The 14452-nt window shown below is 36.3% G+C and overlaps 1 protein-coding gene across 1 annotated transcript in view; it reads right to left on the reverse strand.

The window, feature by feature from the left end:
• The window catches only part of LOC121422634, a 78514-nt gene that overhangs the window by 39956 nt on the left and 24106 nt on the right, over positions 1 to 14452 (reverse strand). The window contains exons 9-13 of the mRNA XM_041617796.1: positions 13145 to 13385; positions 9815 to 9912; positions 5962 to 6078; positions 4802 to 4914; positions 1344 to 1587 (exon numbers count right to left, since the gene is read on the reverse strand). Coding sequence (XP_041473730.1) covers positions 1344 to 1587; positions 4802 to 4914; positions 5962 to 6078; positions 9815 to 9912; positions 13145 to 13385 — 813 coding nt within the window. The remainder of the gene's footprint in view (positions 1 to 1343; positions 1588 to 4801; positions 4915 to 5961; positions 6079 to 9814; positions 9913 to 13144; positions 13386 to 14452) is intronic.

Below are 14452 nucleotides of genomic sequence, written 5' to 3' on the forward strand. Positions count from 1 at the left end.
TGAAACACAAGGCATCAGCGCAAAGTCATCTCTCAAGTTCTGGATAGATCACTTCCAATCCTCCACCAATCTCCTTTATCCGAAGAACACACATTCCCCTGTCGTCATCCGATAGGCTCTAATTGTTAGAGCCCAATTACTTTCATCCACATATCTATCTAGTGTCGTCTCTACACTTTAGGAAAGTCTCCCACCTGTACTTGCCCTCTTTGTGACTCTTATGACGAGACAGTAGAACACTTTGTTCGATCTTGCCCTTCTCTCGGTCATCTCCGCGAGGACTTCATACACAGGGTCAGGGAGTGTCTTACTGACCACCTGGAGTATCTAGAGTTGTATGCAGCTGACGATCCACACTGATTTTCTTGTGCTACCTTATTAACTCATCAATCTGGTCTCCCATCTAAAGTGAATAAGAGTCTGCTTCTCAAATCTCTCTTCTTTCTTTTCATAACATTCATGACTACAGCTCCATGCAACTTTATGCTCAATCTCTCCGGGCTTGGATTTGTTGTATGTCATTCTAGGAATCTCCAAAACAGAGAAGGGATCACCTAGGAGAGACTAGACAATGAAGGCTCTTGAGCCTGACACTATATGCATCCTTATATGCGTTGTTACTGTTCAGTGCAGTTGGGAGTTTTATCAAACAATTTGTAAGTTATGAATGACTAAATACTCAACAGAAATCTTAGACCCACAGGCTTTCAATGTCAGAGGTTTTCTGTCACATGTGTGACTTTGTACTGAGATGGCCCCTTAAGATGTGGGCTTGGTAATGCATTAGATAATTTCAAGTATTCTTTTGAAATTATGGTGTTGAAATTGGGGCAGTGTTTGCATTAGTAGAGCACCAAAATAGAGTAAAACAAGTCTTAGTCCAAGCAGTTCTACTATTTTCCTCAACTCAAGTTATGTTGTTATATACAAGTAGCTATATTCAAGTTTATTTCTGATTCGTCCAATTGCCAGCTTGTCTATCATTTGGACAACTATCAGTTCGTCAACTATCCACATTGTCTAATTGCAAATTCGTCCACTCACCATTTTTGTCTAATAACCAGTTGGTCCAATAGCCATTTAGTCCGCATACCATTTGGTCAAATTGGACTAAGTGTTAATTGTGCAAAATGAACAAAAATGAAATGGATATTAGAACTGGTTATGAGATGAAATGGTCATAGACGAAATGGTGATTAGACAAATGATGAATGAACCAAATGATTATTGAACCAAATGGTTTATAGACAAATTGTTGATGGACGATACGTCATTAGACTAGATGAAAGTAGACCATGTGGTGAGTGGACGAGTTGGCAATAGACGAATACCGCAATATTTACCTGTTGATGTTCCACGGCAGTATCCAGTAGGGATTCGCTCTGCATCTGAGAAGTCTTCACAATCCACAGGCCAGGGTTCGCCGAAAGATTCATACATGTCTTTACAATGCAGTGTCACATTCACACAATCTTTGTAGCATGGTCGGATGGTTGGGCCATGATGAGTACACTCCGGGAACATGATATTACAAGCAAAGTCCGACATCCTTGGATGACAAGTTCCAATACTGTTTACCTGGAATAGCTATGTTCACGGTCCATAACATAAAAAGTTGACTGTTAATGACTATTCAAAGCTAAAAGGGTAAGAAGCATTTGATGTTAATAGCAAATATAGCAGTTCAATAATAATACTTATACTTGCTTATATAGCCCTTAATACTTACTTTGTCAGAAGTCTCTAAGCGCTCTACAGTATATGCAGCATAATTACCCTGGCTTTAGCAGTGCAGCTGTTATGCGCGCTGCGTTTCAAGGAATAAATTCCTGCCAGGTACCCATTTACCTCACCTGAGTTGAGTTCAGCACATTGTTATTCAATTTTTTGCTAAAGGAAATTAAGCCATGGTTGGGATTTGAACCCACGACCCTCTGTTTCAGAGTCCGGAGACTAATCCACTGGGCCACAACGCTCCACTAGTTCAAGTAATTTATTGCTATAGTTACCCATCCATGATCAGAAAACTAAGTTCCTTTCCTTGAAATATTGGATATATTGGATATTCTCAACTCCAATGTGCAACTAACATTTTGCAGGACCCTTTAACTTGTTGACAATGGAATTAGAAGTCCCAGCATGTACAATGCCTATCTATAATAAACCTTTGATTCATCACAACCAACCAACACAAATCCTAGCTATGATGCTCAACTTCCTATCTATGACAAGTACCAAGTATCAAAGAAATCATGGGGGAATGGGCATTGCTTATGTGGAGCCAACCCTGTAGATTTTTCTCCCAAAGAGTTTGAAAACCAACACGTGACCACCATCAGGGGCAAGCGGAAGACACACCTGGATAACCTTACGACAGACCATTCATGTATTCATTGTTAAAGTTTGAACCTGTAAGGTCCTATTTCCTTCTCTTGCTTGCTCAAAAGCACTTTGAGCATCTACAGTGCATCCCAAAAAAACTATACACTTTCGAAATGGCTGTTAAATAAAAAATGTATCATTGGGTGGGGGGGGGGAGACTTTCAAATGACACCAAAAAGTTGAAAAACTATTCATGCTTGAGCGAGCACTGCCCATTAAAACAAAGGGTATGAAAATTAGGGTGGGCCGGAATTTGCCTTCCAATTTCTTTCAGGTTTTTTTTGTTTGGGACTTGAAAAGTTGAGGGTTCTTTGGTGAATTAATGATCAGTTTGTTTTTTGTGTTATTAAATTAAAATTTAATGCATGAGTGATCATGAATGGCAATTTTAGTGCAGCATTTTGACTTTATCATGTGGATCTCAGCAATGTGTTCATGAGAATCAGGAGAATAGGGGGTAATATAGACTTAGGGAGGTGAAGTATACGTTGATAAGATAAAGGTCAATAGATCATTTAGCAGCCCCTCTCTCCATCTCTACCCCCTTCTCTTCTCCTGAGAGACTAAGCTCAGCTAGGTTGGGCAGGAATTAGCCTTACAGTTTTTTGAGTGGTTAGTCCTTTGGAACTTGCAAAGATAAGGGTGTTAAGCTAATTTAATGAGTGAGATAATTTTGGTTTCTTAGGCAAATTTCACAAGTTAATAAATTGAAATGATTACCAAGAAATTTACTGATTATGATGATTAATGAAATAATTGACTGACAAAAACTGAATATTTGATTGGTCACATTGCACATTGAATGAGTTGATTTACTGATAAATAGTTGATTAAATGATAGGAAAAAGTTGATGCCCCAATTCAGAATTTATCATTAAATCAACATTCAGCTCTGGACTTCATGCATACATGACAATAGCCATCGGACTCTCAACAGGAGGGGTGGGCGGGAAATATGGCATAATGTTCTGTTGACCCTTATTCTATATACCTACTTCTCCCACGTAAGCCCTATCTTACCCCCTAATCTCCCGACTCCCATGAACACATTGCTGAGATCCACATGATAAAGTTGAAATGCTGCCCAAAAAGAGATCCATATGATAAAATTGAAATGCTGCCAAAAAAGTGTAATTTGTGTTCACTCATGCATCAAAGTTCAATTGAATGATTTATGAAATCTGCTTAAGTAACCAACACTGGTCATGGTTGATCATTAATTTATCACAACGCCCTTAACTAATTTGCAAGTTCCAAAGGATTTACCTCTCAAAAAGTGACATAAATTGGAAGGTCAATTCTAGCCCACCCTAGTTTTCATACCCTTTGTTTCAGTGGGCAGTGCTCGCTCAAGCATGAATAGTTTTCCAATTTTTGGGTGTCATTTGAAAGTTGACTTAATTGGCTTCCATACTGTGTAAGTGTTTTTCCCAAAAGTGCTATATTTTTCATTTGGCAGCTATTTTTTGGGGACGCACTGTAATTAAGATAGAAAGTGCACTACATAAATCATTTGTAATATCAATATTATTTATTTCACTGGAATTTGCAAAATCAGAAGCTAACATGTTAAAATATTAGCAATCAAAAGCTGTTTATCTTCAAGTGAGTAATATCAGGGGAGTGCCCTGTACATGCCTCTGAGCAACAACTCGATATGAATTTCGCTTTTGTGCCCCCTGACCCACTTTGCATGTTTGTACAATTGTAATTGTTTTTCTGATGTATTTGTCCTTTTTTTATTGGTCAAATAAATAATGATAATATTAATAATAATGTCCATGGGATCAATTCAAGCAAAATAATGTCAGTTATCACCTTTGATGATATAATTCAATTTGCTGAGCTGCAAATAACCGACTCCATTTCAATGGATGTGTATGTATTGCCTATCACAAATCTCGTACCAGCAATAGTAAACCACTTCAGGTGAAATTTCAAGACTGACTCCAACCAAGCATAAACAAAGTCTAGTATTCTATAGGTGTATCTTAATTTGTGATACCATCTTCCTATGTGGTCCTATGGTTATTCAATTTTTACAGTTGTTACATTTTTCTCTGTATCTTGCATTTGGCTATTCGATACTGTGCATATCTACCACACGTGAGTCAAGTTTGAAGGATATTTTCAGATATAAAATGACCACTGTGACTTTTGAACTAACTACATAAAAAAATAAATAACCAGAATATTGTCACTGCTAAATGTATACTTTAAAAATTATCATACAAGAAAAAAAATGGGATGAACAGAGGATCAGAGGACCGTACCCCCAAACATAAATGCCCTGGAAACCAGCCATGGTGGACATGCAGAGACAAAAACAGTAAATTAGGTAGAAAAGATGTGCAACCACAAAGGTTTTCCCAATAATCACCTGTGGTGTGTAACCTGAATACATAAGATATATACTCACAAAATCGTAATAAGCAACTGCATCTTCAGAGGTCTCAAACAGGCGGTTTGGAAAGTACGTCAAGTTGTATGGCAATTGTCCACACACAGAACTTGGAATAGGAACACATGACGCTGTTGAAAATAAAATGTTATAACAAGAAAATGGATATGACAGGAGTGTTGACATCTATATGTTTTAGTCCAGGCTTGCATAGACATATTTAACAAACATCAGCATCAGAGTATAATAATGTTGACACAAATCTTCAAATTCTTGAACACAAAATGCACCCGGCAACCCTCATAAATAATTGTTTGTTTCCCAAAGTAATTCAAATAAAATCACATTGAACATTAACTTTTTCTTGCTGAGAGGCAACTGAAGCCAGAAGAAGAAAACTTTTCTTGACATTATGGGCCGTATTCTGAAGTCAGGTTTAAATTAGACCATGGTCTAACTCTGTGCTAAAATTATGGGAAGCCAAACATTTCAAAATTTTGTTTACAGTGAATGCTTCTCATGTTTACTGTGCTCTTTACTTATTCTTTAATGGTAAACACAACTGTCATACTTTATCCTTCCCAGGCAATTTATAATGTTTTGGGAATGAAATGAGCTGATACATTGAACCTCTACTGTTAATTGATGTAATAACTGGCTTTCCATAGTTAAACCACAACTTAAAACCAGAGTTTAAATCAAACCCAACTCCAGTATATGGGCCTATGTAATTACTTTTTTAAAATGTAAGGAAAATCATGCAGCTTAATGCTGAATTTAATGTTGAAATGAACAGATCATCAGTAACAACTTACAATTCAAATGGAGAGACATGTGATTTTTAACTTTCCATATCCAGAAGGTTACTATGAATAGAGGGATCTTTTAGATTTTTGCAGTTTTCAAAACTATTTTGCATTGATGATATGATCCTTAGAGATCTTGGCTGCCAATCACATGAGCACCACACAAAAAATTGTTAGATGTTACTACTCAATGTAATGCACAATGCTTGCCATTGTGTGTTTATATCAATCAGGAAATTCCATGTAAACAAATCTCAAAATTCAGGAGATTACATGGGTTAAAGAAACATAGTATATTTTGTAATATGAGCTGTGGAAAAGCCATCATTATTATCGTTCTTCTTATCATTAAAAACTAAGAAGTGTTCTTACGACAATATTCCTCATCAGAAAAGTCTCCACAGTCATCTCGGCCATCACAGGTCACCGTATACGTAGCATTCAACAGGCAATTCTTGTTGTTACATCTGAAAGAGCCACTGCCACACTCTGGTTAACATTAAAGCAGAGAAAATAATTTGGTAACATGGAGTGAACAATGAGCACTTAGTACAAGTATTGCTTTAACCCTAAATCTCCCGGGTATTTCGATTTTTGTCATTTTTTTTTTGGGGGGGGGAGGGAGGGGCATTATGGCCCCCCTTAACCCTATCTAGGCCGGGGTATTTTGGGAGTTCATATGGCCGGAGTGGGGGCCTCCCAGGCTTCCCCCTAAGACCGCGCGGAAAATTGGCACGCGGGTTGCCTGGGACATAATTGTATAGTAATTTATTTCATGCAAATCACTCTCAAGTGATTATGCTAATTTATGCATAATTCGTATGCAAACTTATACTTTTTCCTCTGACTCCCTAAATAAAGCTCCAAATGTACTAATTTTTGGTAAAGAAACTCTTTGTGGTGTTCTTAGCAAGTTTACATGAAAAAAATTGCGATATCAAATCATTTTCTTATGTATTATATTGTTTTTTTGTAATTTCTTATGTATTTCTTTGTTTTTTGACCTTTTGTTTTTCATTGTTTTTTCAATGAAATTTGTTGGGGACTCTTCTGTGATCATAAAAAGCATAAAATAAATACATTTAGACAAGCAAAACTAAAAATAATCATACATTCATGAATTTTGGTTGAAAACACAATTTGCATAAACTTTGGCCGTGTTTATGCTTCCACTTTTCAGGCCAGAATCAGCGTTTCCAAATGTGATTAGTCCAAAACAGGGTTGCGTCAATGCTTACTTTCATTTAAACGCTGTTTCAAAACGCCGATCGTAAACTCAGAAAAAGGTGCGTTTGTAAACGTCGTTTGACCAGAATCAGGCTTTCTGGGGAAGTATAAACAGAACCACGATCGTAAACGTGTTTAAATGACATCATTTGGTACATGCTTCCGGTGACTATGATGAAAATCCGCGGGCATATACAGTTGTATTGCTCCATGTTATCTCCACATAATAACACTCAAAAAAAACTTTCGAAAAAGGGCGCGCCCAGTTTGACCTCGCTTTCCTGCGGAGCCAGCCGGAGAGCGTGAATTTGCCTCTTAAGCATAAACAGCACTCCCAGAACCACGTTTACGATCGGCGTTTTGAATCGACGTTTGAAAACGCTGATTCTGTCCTCACAATGGAAGCATAAACACACCCTTTGTACACGAAATTACGTTTTTGAGCAATTTTCGGTCTGACATGCACTTACATAATGTTGCATAATTTCGGAACCACGTACCCGAGTGATGCAAAGTTGGTCTCAGAAGTTGCGCAAGGCTTGCAAGTAAATAGTCAGTGAGCGGCACGGTCAACAAATTTCGCGCCGCGAAAATATTGCGCGATTTGTTGAGGGGGGGGCTCGGAGGCCCCCTCCCGGCCTAGATAGGAATAAGATCTCAGCTGTCAGGGCCCCGTACGTCGAGGCCAGGCACTCGAAATAATGATACATTAATAACTTCTGGCTAAATACACAATTTGCATTGGATTTGTACATGAAATCAGGTTTATGAGCAATTTTGGGTCTGACATGCACTTACATAATTTTGTGTAATGTCGTAACCGCGTACCCGGGCGTCACAAATTTGGTCTCAAAATTTGCGCAAGACTTTAAAGTAAAAAGTCAATGAGCGGCGAGGTAAAAAAAAATTGGGCAGCAGATATATCGCAAAAATTGTCGAGGAGTGAATATTGTAACATGGAGTGAATAAGGAGCACTTAGTACACATCTTGCCTTCATACATTAGATAATATTGTAACATGGGAGTGAATAAGGAGCACTTAGTACACATCTTGCCTTCATACATTAGGTAATATTGTAACATGGGAGTGAATAAGGAGCACTTAGTACACATCTTGCCTTCATACATTAGGTAATATTGTAACATGGAGTGAATAAGGAGCACTTAGTACACATCTTGCCTTCATACATTAGGTAATATTGTAACATGGAGTGAATAAGGAGCACTTAGTACACATCTTGCCTTCATACATTAGGTAATATTGTAACATGGAGTGAATAAGGAGCACTTAGTACACATCTTGCCTTCATACATTAGGTAATATTGTAACATGGAGTGAATAAGGAGCACTTAGTACACATCTTGCCTTCATACATTAGGTAATATTGTAACATGGAGTGAATAAGGAGCACTTAGTACACATCTTGCCTTCATACATTAGGTAATATTGTAACATGGAGTGAATAAGGAGCACTTAGTACACATCTTGCCTTCATACATTAGGTAATATTGTAACATGGAGTGAATAAGGAGCACTTAGTACACATCTTGCCTTCATACATTAGGTAATATTGTAACATGGAGTGAATAAGGAGCACTTACTACACATCCTGCCTTAATACATTAGCACTAACTACACCAACTGACACTTTTTGCCCCATATACAGTGTCTCCAAGGATTATTTGTACACTACATACAACAATGCAATATGAGAAGATTAACTATTTTGGAACCATAAAGTACATTTATATTGTTATAATTGCAAATTGTGATCGATCATGCATTAATGATCCTGAATCATAACATGCAATAATGCATATTTTCAGACCTTGCTGTGATCATTGAAGCATACATGTAGCATGCAATGTTTGCATGATCATTTATTTTCTATTGTCCAAAAACATGAGATGCTATGCTTTCATTTAATATGCAATATTTGCATTTCAATCCATATTACGTTCTATGCAAAATATTGTAAACAAACCCTATCTAAGTGCTCAGTGACTTTTGTAAAGGGGTGCAAATATAATCATTTAATATAAACTGCACATGCATCTCATCTTTGGTCAAAATGAATATGAAATATGAAAAAGAAAAGTATGGTCTTTATTTCCAAATAGTGATCAGTAATGCAAGAATTATAATGACTCATTATATGCTACAAAGCATTCTTTCAGACCTTGAGATTATTGAAGTGTAGCGTGCAACACGTCACTGGTCATGACTTGTACATTTTCCAATAGATGAGATGATGGGGTTTCATTTGATATGCAATTCCCGATATTTCAGTTGGCATTACGCATTTTGCAAACAAGTGGAACGCCTCTGGCAGTCTCGCCTGCATTATGCCACTGAATTTTGTACAGGGGTGTAATTAGAATCAATTTTCATAATTCATTTCCTCCCAAAATAGTGAAAAAGATGAGGTTAAGAATTTTTTATGAAATGAAGCATATCATCTCAACTCTCATAAAAAAATAAGAAATAAGTCATGATCACTGAAGTACTGCAAGTTATGCTTCAATGATCACAGAAGGGTATGAAAATATGCATTAACACACTCCATATATTATAATCATTCATGCATGACTGATCACAATTTGCCATTAATTATGTGGAACATAAAGGCTTTTCTTTTCTCTTACACATAATATATAATCCATTAGATTTATGAAAGCCAAGTTATGATTTTTTTTACTTTCAGCATAGGTCATCCAATCATCTTACAATGTTTTTAATGTACAGTTTACAAATAATTCCTGGCTACACTGTACGTCCATTCATATCTCTGTGTGTGAATGAAATTCTATTATGATTTCTATACTTGCATGAAAAATATGACTGTTCGTTTCCACTCCAGTGATAGGCTGAATAACATGATTTTCATTTTGACATCAAAATTTTAAAAGTATCACTATTATACTACTGTGGCATAAGCTATTATTTCCACTTGGTAAGGACAAGCTAAAAACCAAATCAAATTTATGTGATCCCTACCTGTAGACTCAGAAACCACTACTAGCTCTAGTAGAAATCCCTGATATGTATCTGATATGTCACTGGTGAACACCATCCAAAACTCAGAACCACTGAATCTGTAGATATAAAGATGAAATTGTTCAGTGGATACATCAACTTCTACATGAACCAGACATGATGATGGTCTTGAGTCAAAAAGCTTAGTATCATAAAATAAGGATTATGGTTTACAGCCTTAGCAGAAATTCATGGCATCTAATTATCAGATTACAGATTTTTTTAATAAAAACCCATTATTATATACACAAAAAAAAGTAAGTCCCCCCTAAAATCAAAATGCTGTAACTTTTGACCTTCGGTTAAGATTTGGTGTTGACGCCGTCGGAAAAGCGGCGCCTATAGTCTCAAGCATGTGAGACAAAAACTGTTAAAATGGGAAATGTTAGTGGCTCCCCTCCCCCATTTCTTGCCCCCCTTTCCTTTTTCTAATTCTGGATCCACCACTAATTGTCTATAAATTCAACTGATCCTGAGACATTCTTTGGAAATAAAAAAAATTCTCTTCTCATTTGCATTATTTTCAAATACTACATGCTCACTGAAGCATTAGACATTGTGATTTTCATAAAAATCAATTCAAATGAACTATGCAAGAAGATTTGTAACAGATATCCATAGTTGGCAATGGCATTTTTTCCAATAATTTAAAAAAGAGCTATTAATATTCCACATGTTCATTCAAGCGTGAATGTTTATTTTGATGCCCTTGAATGATTGAAGCATGTTAATTAGTCATGAACATAACAAACACGTGGAATGCCTCTGGCCGTCTCACCTGCATCACGCAGTTCAATATAGCAGCAGTGCTGACTTTGAATACTACTCTAACTCACACAAGATGTTCAGTGATACATGGTTACTCTTATGTCCACTTTTTATGAACGAGACCAATAAACTTACAGAGATATGATGGTTATTCAACAAAAAACCCCAACATAGCCAAAGTTCATTGACCTTACATGACCTTTGACCTTGATCATGTGACCTGAAACTCGCACAGGATGTTCAGTGATACTTGATTACTCTTATGTACAAGTTTCATGAATCAGATCCATAAATTTTCAAAGTTACGATGGTAATTCAACAGATACACCCAATTCGGCCAAAGTTCATTGACCTTTGACCTTGGTCATGTGACCTGAAATGCGTACAGGATGTTCAGTGATATTTGATTACTCATATGTCCAAGTTTAATGAACTAGACTAATAAACATTCAAAGTTATGATGGTAATTCAACAGATACCCCCGATTCGGCCAAAGTTCATTGACCCTAAATGACCTTTGACCTTAATCATGAGACTTGAAACTTGCACAAAATATTCAGTGATGCTTGATTACTATTATGTCCAAGTTTCATGAATCAGATCCATAAACTTTCAAAGTTATGATGGGAATTCAACAGATATCCCCAATTCGGCCAAAGTTCATTGACCCTAAATGACCTTTGACCTTGGTCATGTGATGTGAAACTCATGCAGGATGTTCAGTGATACTTGATTAACCTTATGTCCAAGTTTCATGAAATAGGTCTATATATTTTCTAAGTTATGATGACATTTCAAAAACTTAACCTCAGGTTAAGATTTCGATGTTGATTCCTCCAACATGGTCTAAGTTCATTGACCCTAAATGACCTTTGACCTTGGTCATGTGACATGAAACTCTAATAGGATGTTCAGTAATACTTGATTAACCTTATGGCCAAGTTTCATGAACTAGGTCCATATACTTTCTAAGTTATGATGTCATTTCAAAAACTTAACCTCAGGTTAAGATTTGATGTTGACGCCGCCGCCGCCGTCGCCGCCGTCGGAAAAGCGGCGCTATAGTCTCACTTGCTTCGCAGGTGAGACAAAAATGCTGATATGATATTTTCTGTTCCTCAAAGTGAAACAATACTTGTCTACATGTATGATATTAGAAAATCATATTTTTTGCTTTCATTGAATGTTCCTTGAACCATGAAATGATGAAAATCGTTGAAGATACTCTTCACCAAAATGACTCATCATATTCGATAATTTTTTTTTAAAAATAGAAATGTGTAAAAAATCCCAATATAGCTAATTTTGACTTGTTTATTCAACCGTGAAATTTAGCAAAAAAAAGTTGTATAATCTTTTAGAAAGTACCCTTTTACAAGCCTTCTGACGATTTTTCATGATGAGAATAGTTCAAATCAGGGTAGCCACGCGAAGGTTGAAGGTAATAGCATGCAGTGCTATTGGTATCATAAAGCGCTATGCAAATGTTGCATATTATCATTATTATCATATACAGTACAAAACAATATTGGTATTTAGTTTATACAAGATTTATTTGATGAAAATTGTCAATTAATCCTTTTTTCTTTGGCGTTCAATTGTTTCTGCTATTCCACAGACAGTTAAAGCTCGTTGTTTGGAGAGGCGACATTTGTTAAAAAAATTAGACATTTTTATAGTTTTTGGTAATAAAAAAATGTTTATATCAAAATTGTCAACCAAGATCATAAATATGATATTAAAAGAAAATAAATACCAAATCCCTACTTCTGAAATATATTGGAGATCAAGGTATAATATAAGAAGATTTTAGTTATATTTATGAATTGCCTTTTAAAGTTATTCCAGATACAAGAACAATAATATTTCAATATAAAATAAATACAAGATGCCTACTAGTAAATGCAAAATTAAAGAAAATGAAAGTTGTAGACAATGAGATGTGTTTTTTTTTGTAAACTAGAACAGGAAACAATTGAACACCTGCTGGTAGAATGTTTGCATGCTCGAGATTTTAGGAATGAATTTCTAAGATGGTGGCATACAAAATTTAAAAAGGAAATTATCCAAGTAAAGGATGAAGAGATTTTATTTGGAATTAAAAACAAGCAAGATGTGTTATTAAATCATTGCCTTATTGTAGCAAAGAAAACTTTATATCTGTGTAGATATATCAATATCCTTCCTTGTTTTGACTTGTATATCAGTAAATTAAAACAAGTGTATCAAACAGAAAAATGTATTGCTTATAGGGACACTACTATGTATAGATTTGTTAAAAAATGGAATCTATTAGATTTTGGGTAATGTAGACGAACAGACCTGTATTTCTTTTCTATGTTTCTTTTCTTTTCCTTTTGTTTTTGTATGTATTTTTTATCAAAATGTAACTTATCCATACTGTACACTGTTATTTTATATTGTTATTAAACTTGTTTGTGATGTGTATGAGATAAATAAAAACGTTAAAAAAAAATATAGGCCTACAGTACAAAACAATCAGTATTATTAATCTACACATACCTGATAGGAGGGGAAGATAATTCTAATCCAGAAAGACGCTTCCACAGCATACTCCCTGGTGTATGACCTTTCCCTATGCTTAGACCGTCAAATTTTGGTTCCAGATTGAAATCATGGAATATGATTTCCAAGGTGTAGTCTGAAGGTGTTGTGATGTACCAGGTAGTCATTGCATTGTTTGGGTAGAAGTCAGGATAACCTGGGGACCGGATCTCGTGGGATTCTCCGACATCGAGGTAGACTTTAAGAGTGTAGTGAGAAAAGATAAGGAGGAAGTGGTTTATCTTTGATTAGTAATAACAGTCCTTATGTATCAAGGGAAGCCAGTTCAGCTATTATGAAATGTTCTCCCAGCGGGACTCCGGGGGGGGGGGGGAAGGGGGCACTCAGTATATATTGCATGGTAGGATGTGCCGCTGAGGGGACCCCCATTTTTACACTCAAATTTCTGTTCCAATGCGTAGCATTTTTACCTTATTTAGAAAAAGAACAAAGAAAACCGTTCCAAAGCTTCACATATTTTTCGTTATGCCGTTCTGGCTGCCGGGCTAGCTGCACGCATATTTGCCCGTTCCATAGGGATGCATATGCTCTCACACACAGGTGAACTGTTCCAGGACCCTGTTTTCACAAACATTAGTATTTCTGAGAACCCTCTTTTTTACAATAAGCCTGCTCCAAAGCCTCCGTTTTTTGTCTTGCCTGTGGCACATATACCTACCACATTTATGGTCGAGTGCCCCCCCCCCCCACCTGGGTGGGACTGCATAACATATATTATTATTACCCTTCTACATTCACATATGTTGAGCTCCTGACAAGAAAGAAGGTCCATTTTTTAAAGTCTTTGGTAGTTTGGTATATGACTCGACCAGAGATAGAGACTGTAACCTCCGGTTCATGAGGCGGGCATTACACCACTGTTCCACCATGCTTAGTAAATCCCCTCATTCTAATGCCCAGTTGGTCTAATATACATTCATTCTAATGCCCAGTTTGTTTATATCCACTCATTCTAATGCCCAGTTGGTCTAATATTCATTCATTCTAATGCCCAGTTGGTCTAAAATTCATTCATGCTAATGCCAAGTTGGTCTAATATTCACTCATTCTAATGCCCAGTTGGTCCAATATCCATTTCATCTTATCATCTTTACCTTGTTAAATGAACATTTGATTAAAATCAGTTTACCAAAGACTATTAAAATGGTGTAAGATCAAGTGAATATATACAGAAAGGTTAAAACTATAATAGGAATAAAACAAAAATAATGGTAATAGACTAATTGGCAATCAGACACTGGTCGA

Source organism: Lytechinus variegatus, chromosome 10 (assembly GCF_018143015.1).
Source record: "Lytechinus variegatus isolate NC3 chromosome 10, Lvar_3.0, whole genome shotgun sequence".
Lineage (NCBI taxonomy): Eukaryota > Metazoa > Echinodermata > Echinoidea > Temnopleuroida > Toxopneustidae > Lytechinus > Lytechinus variegatus.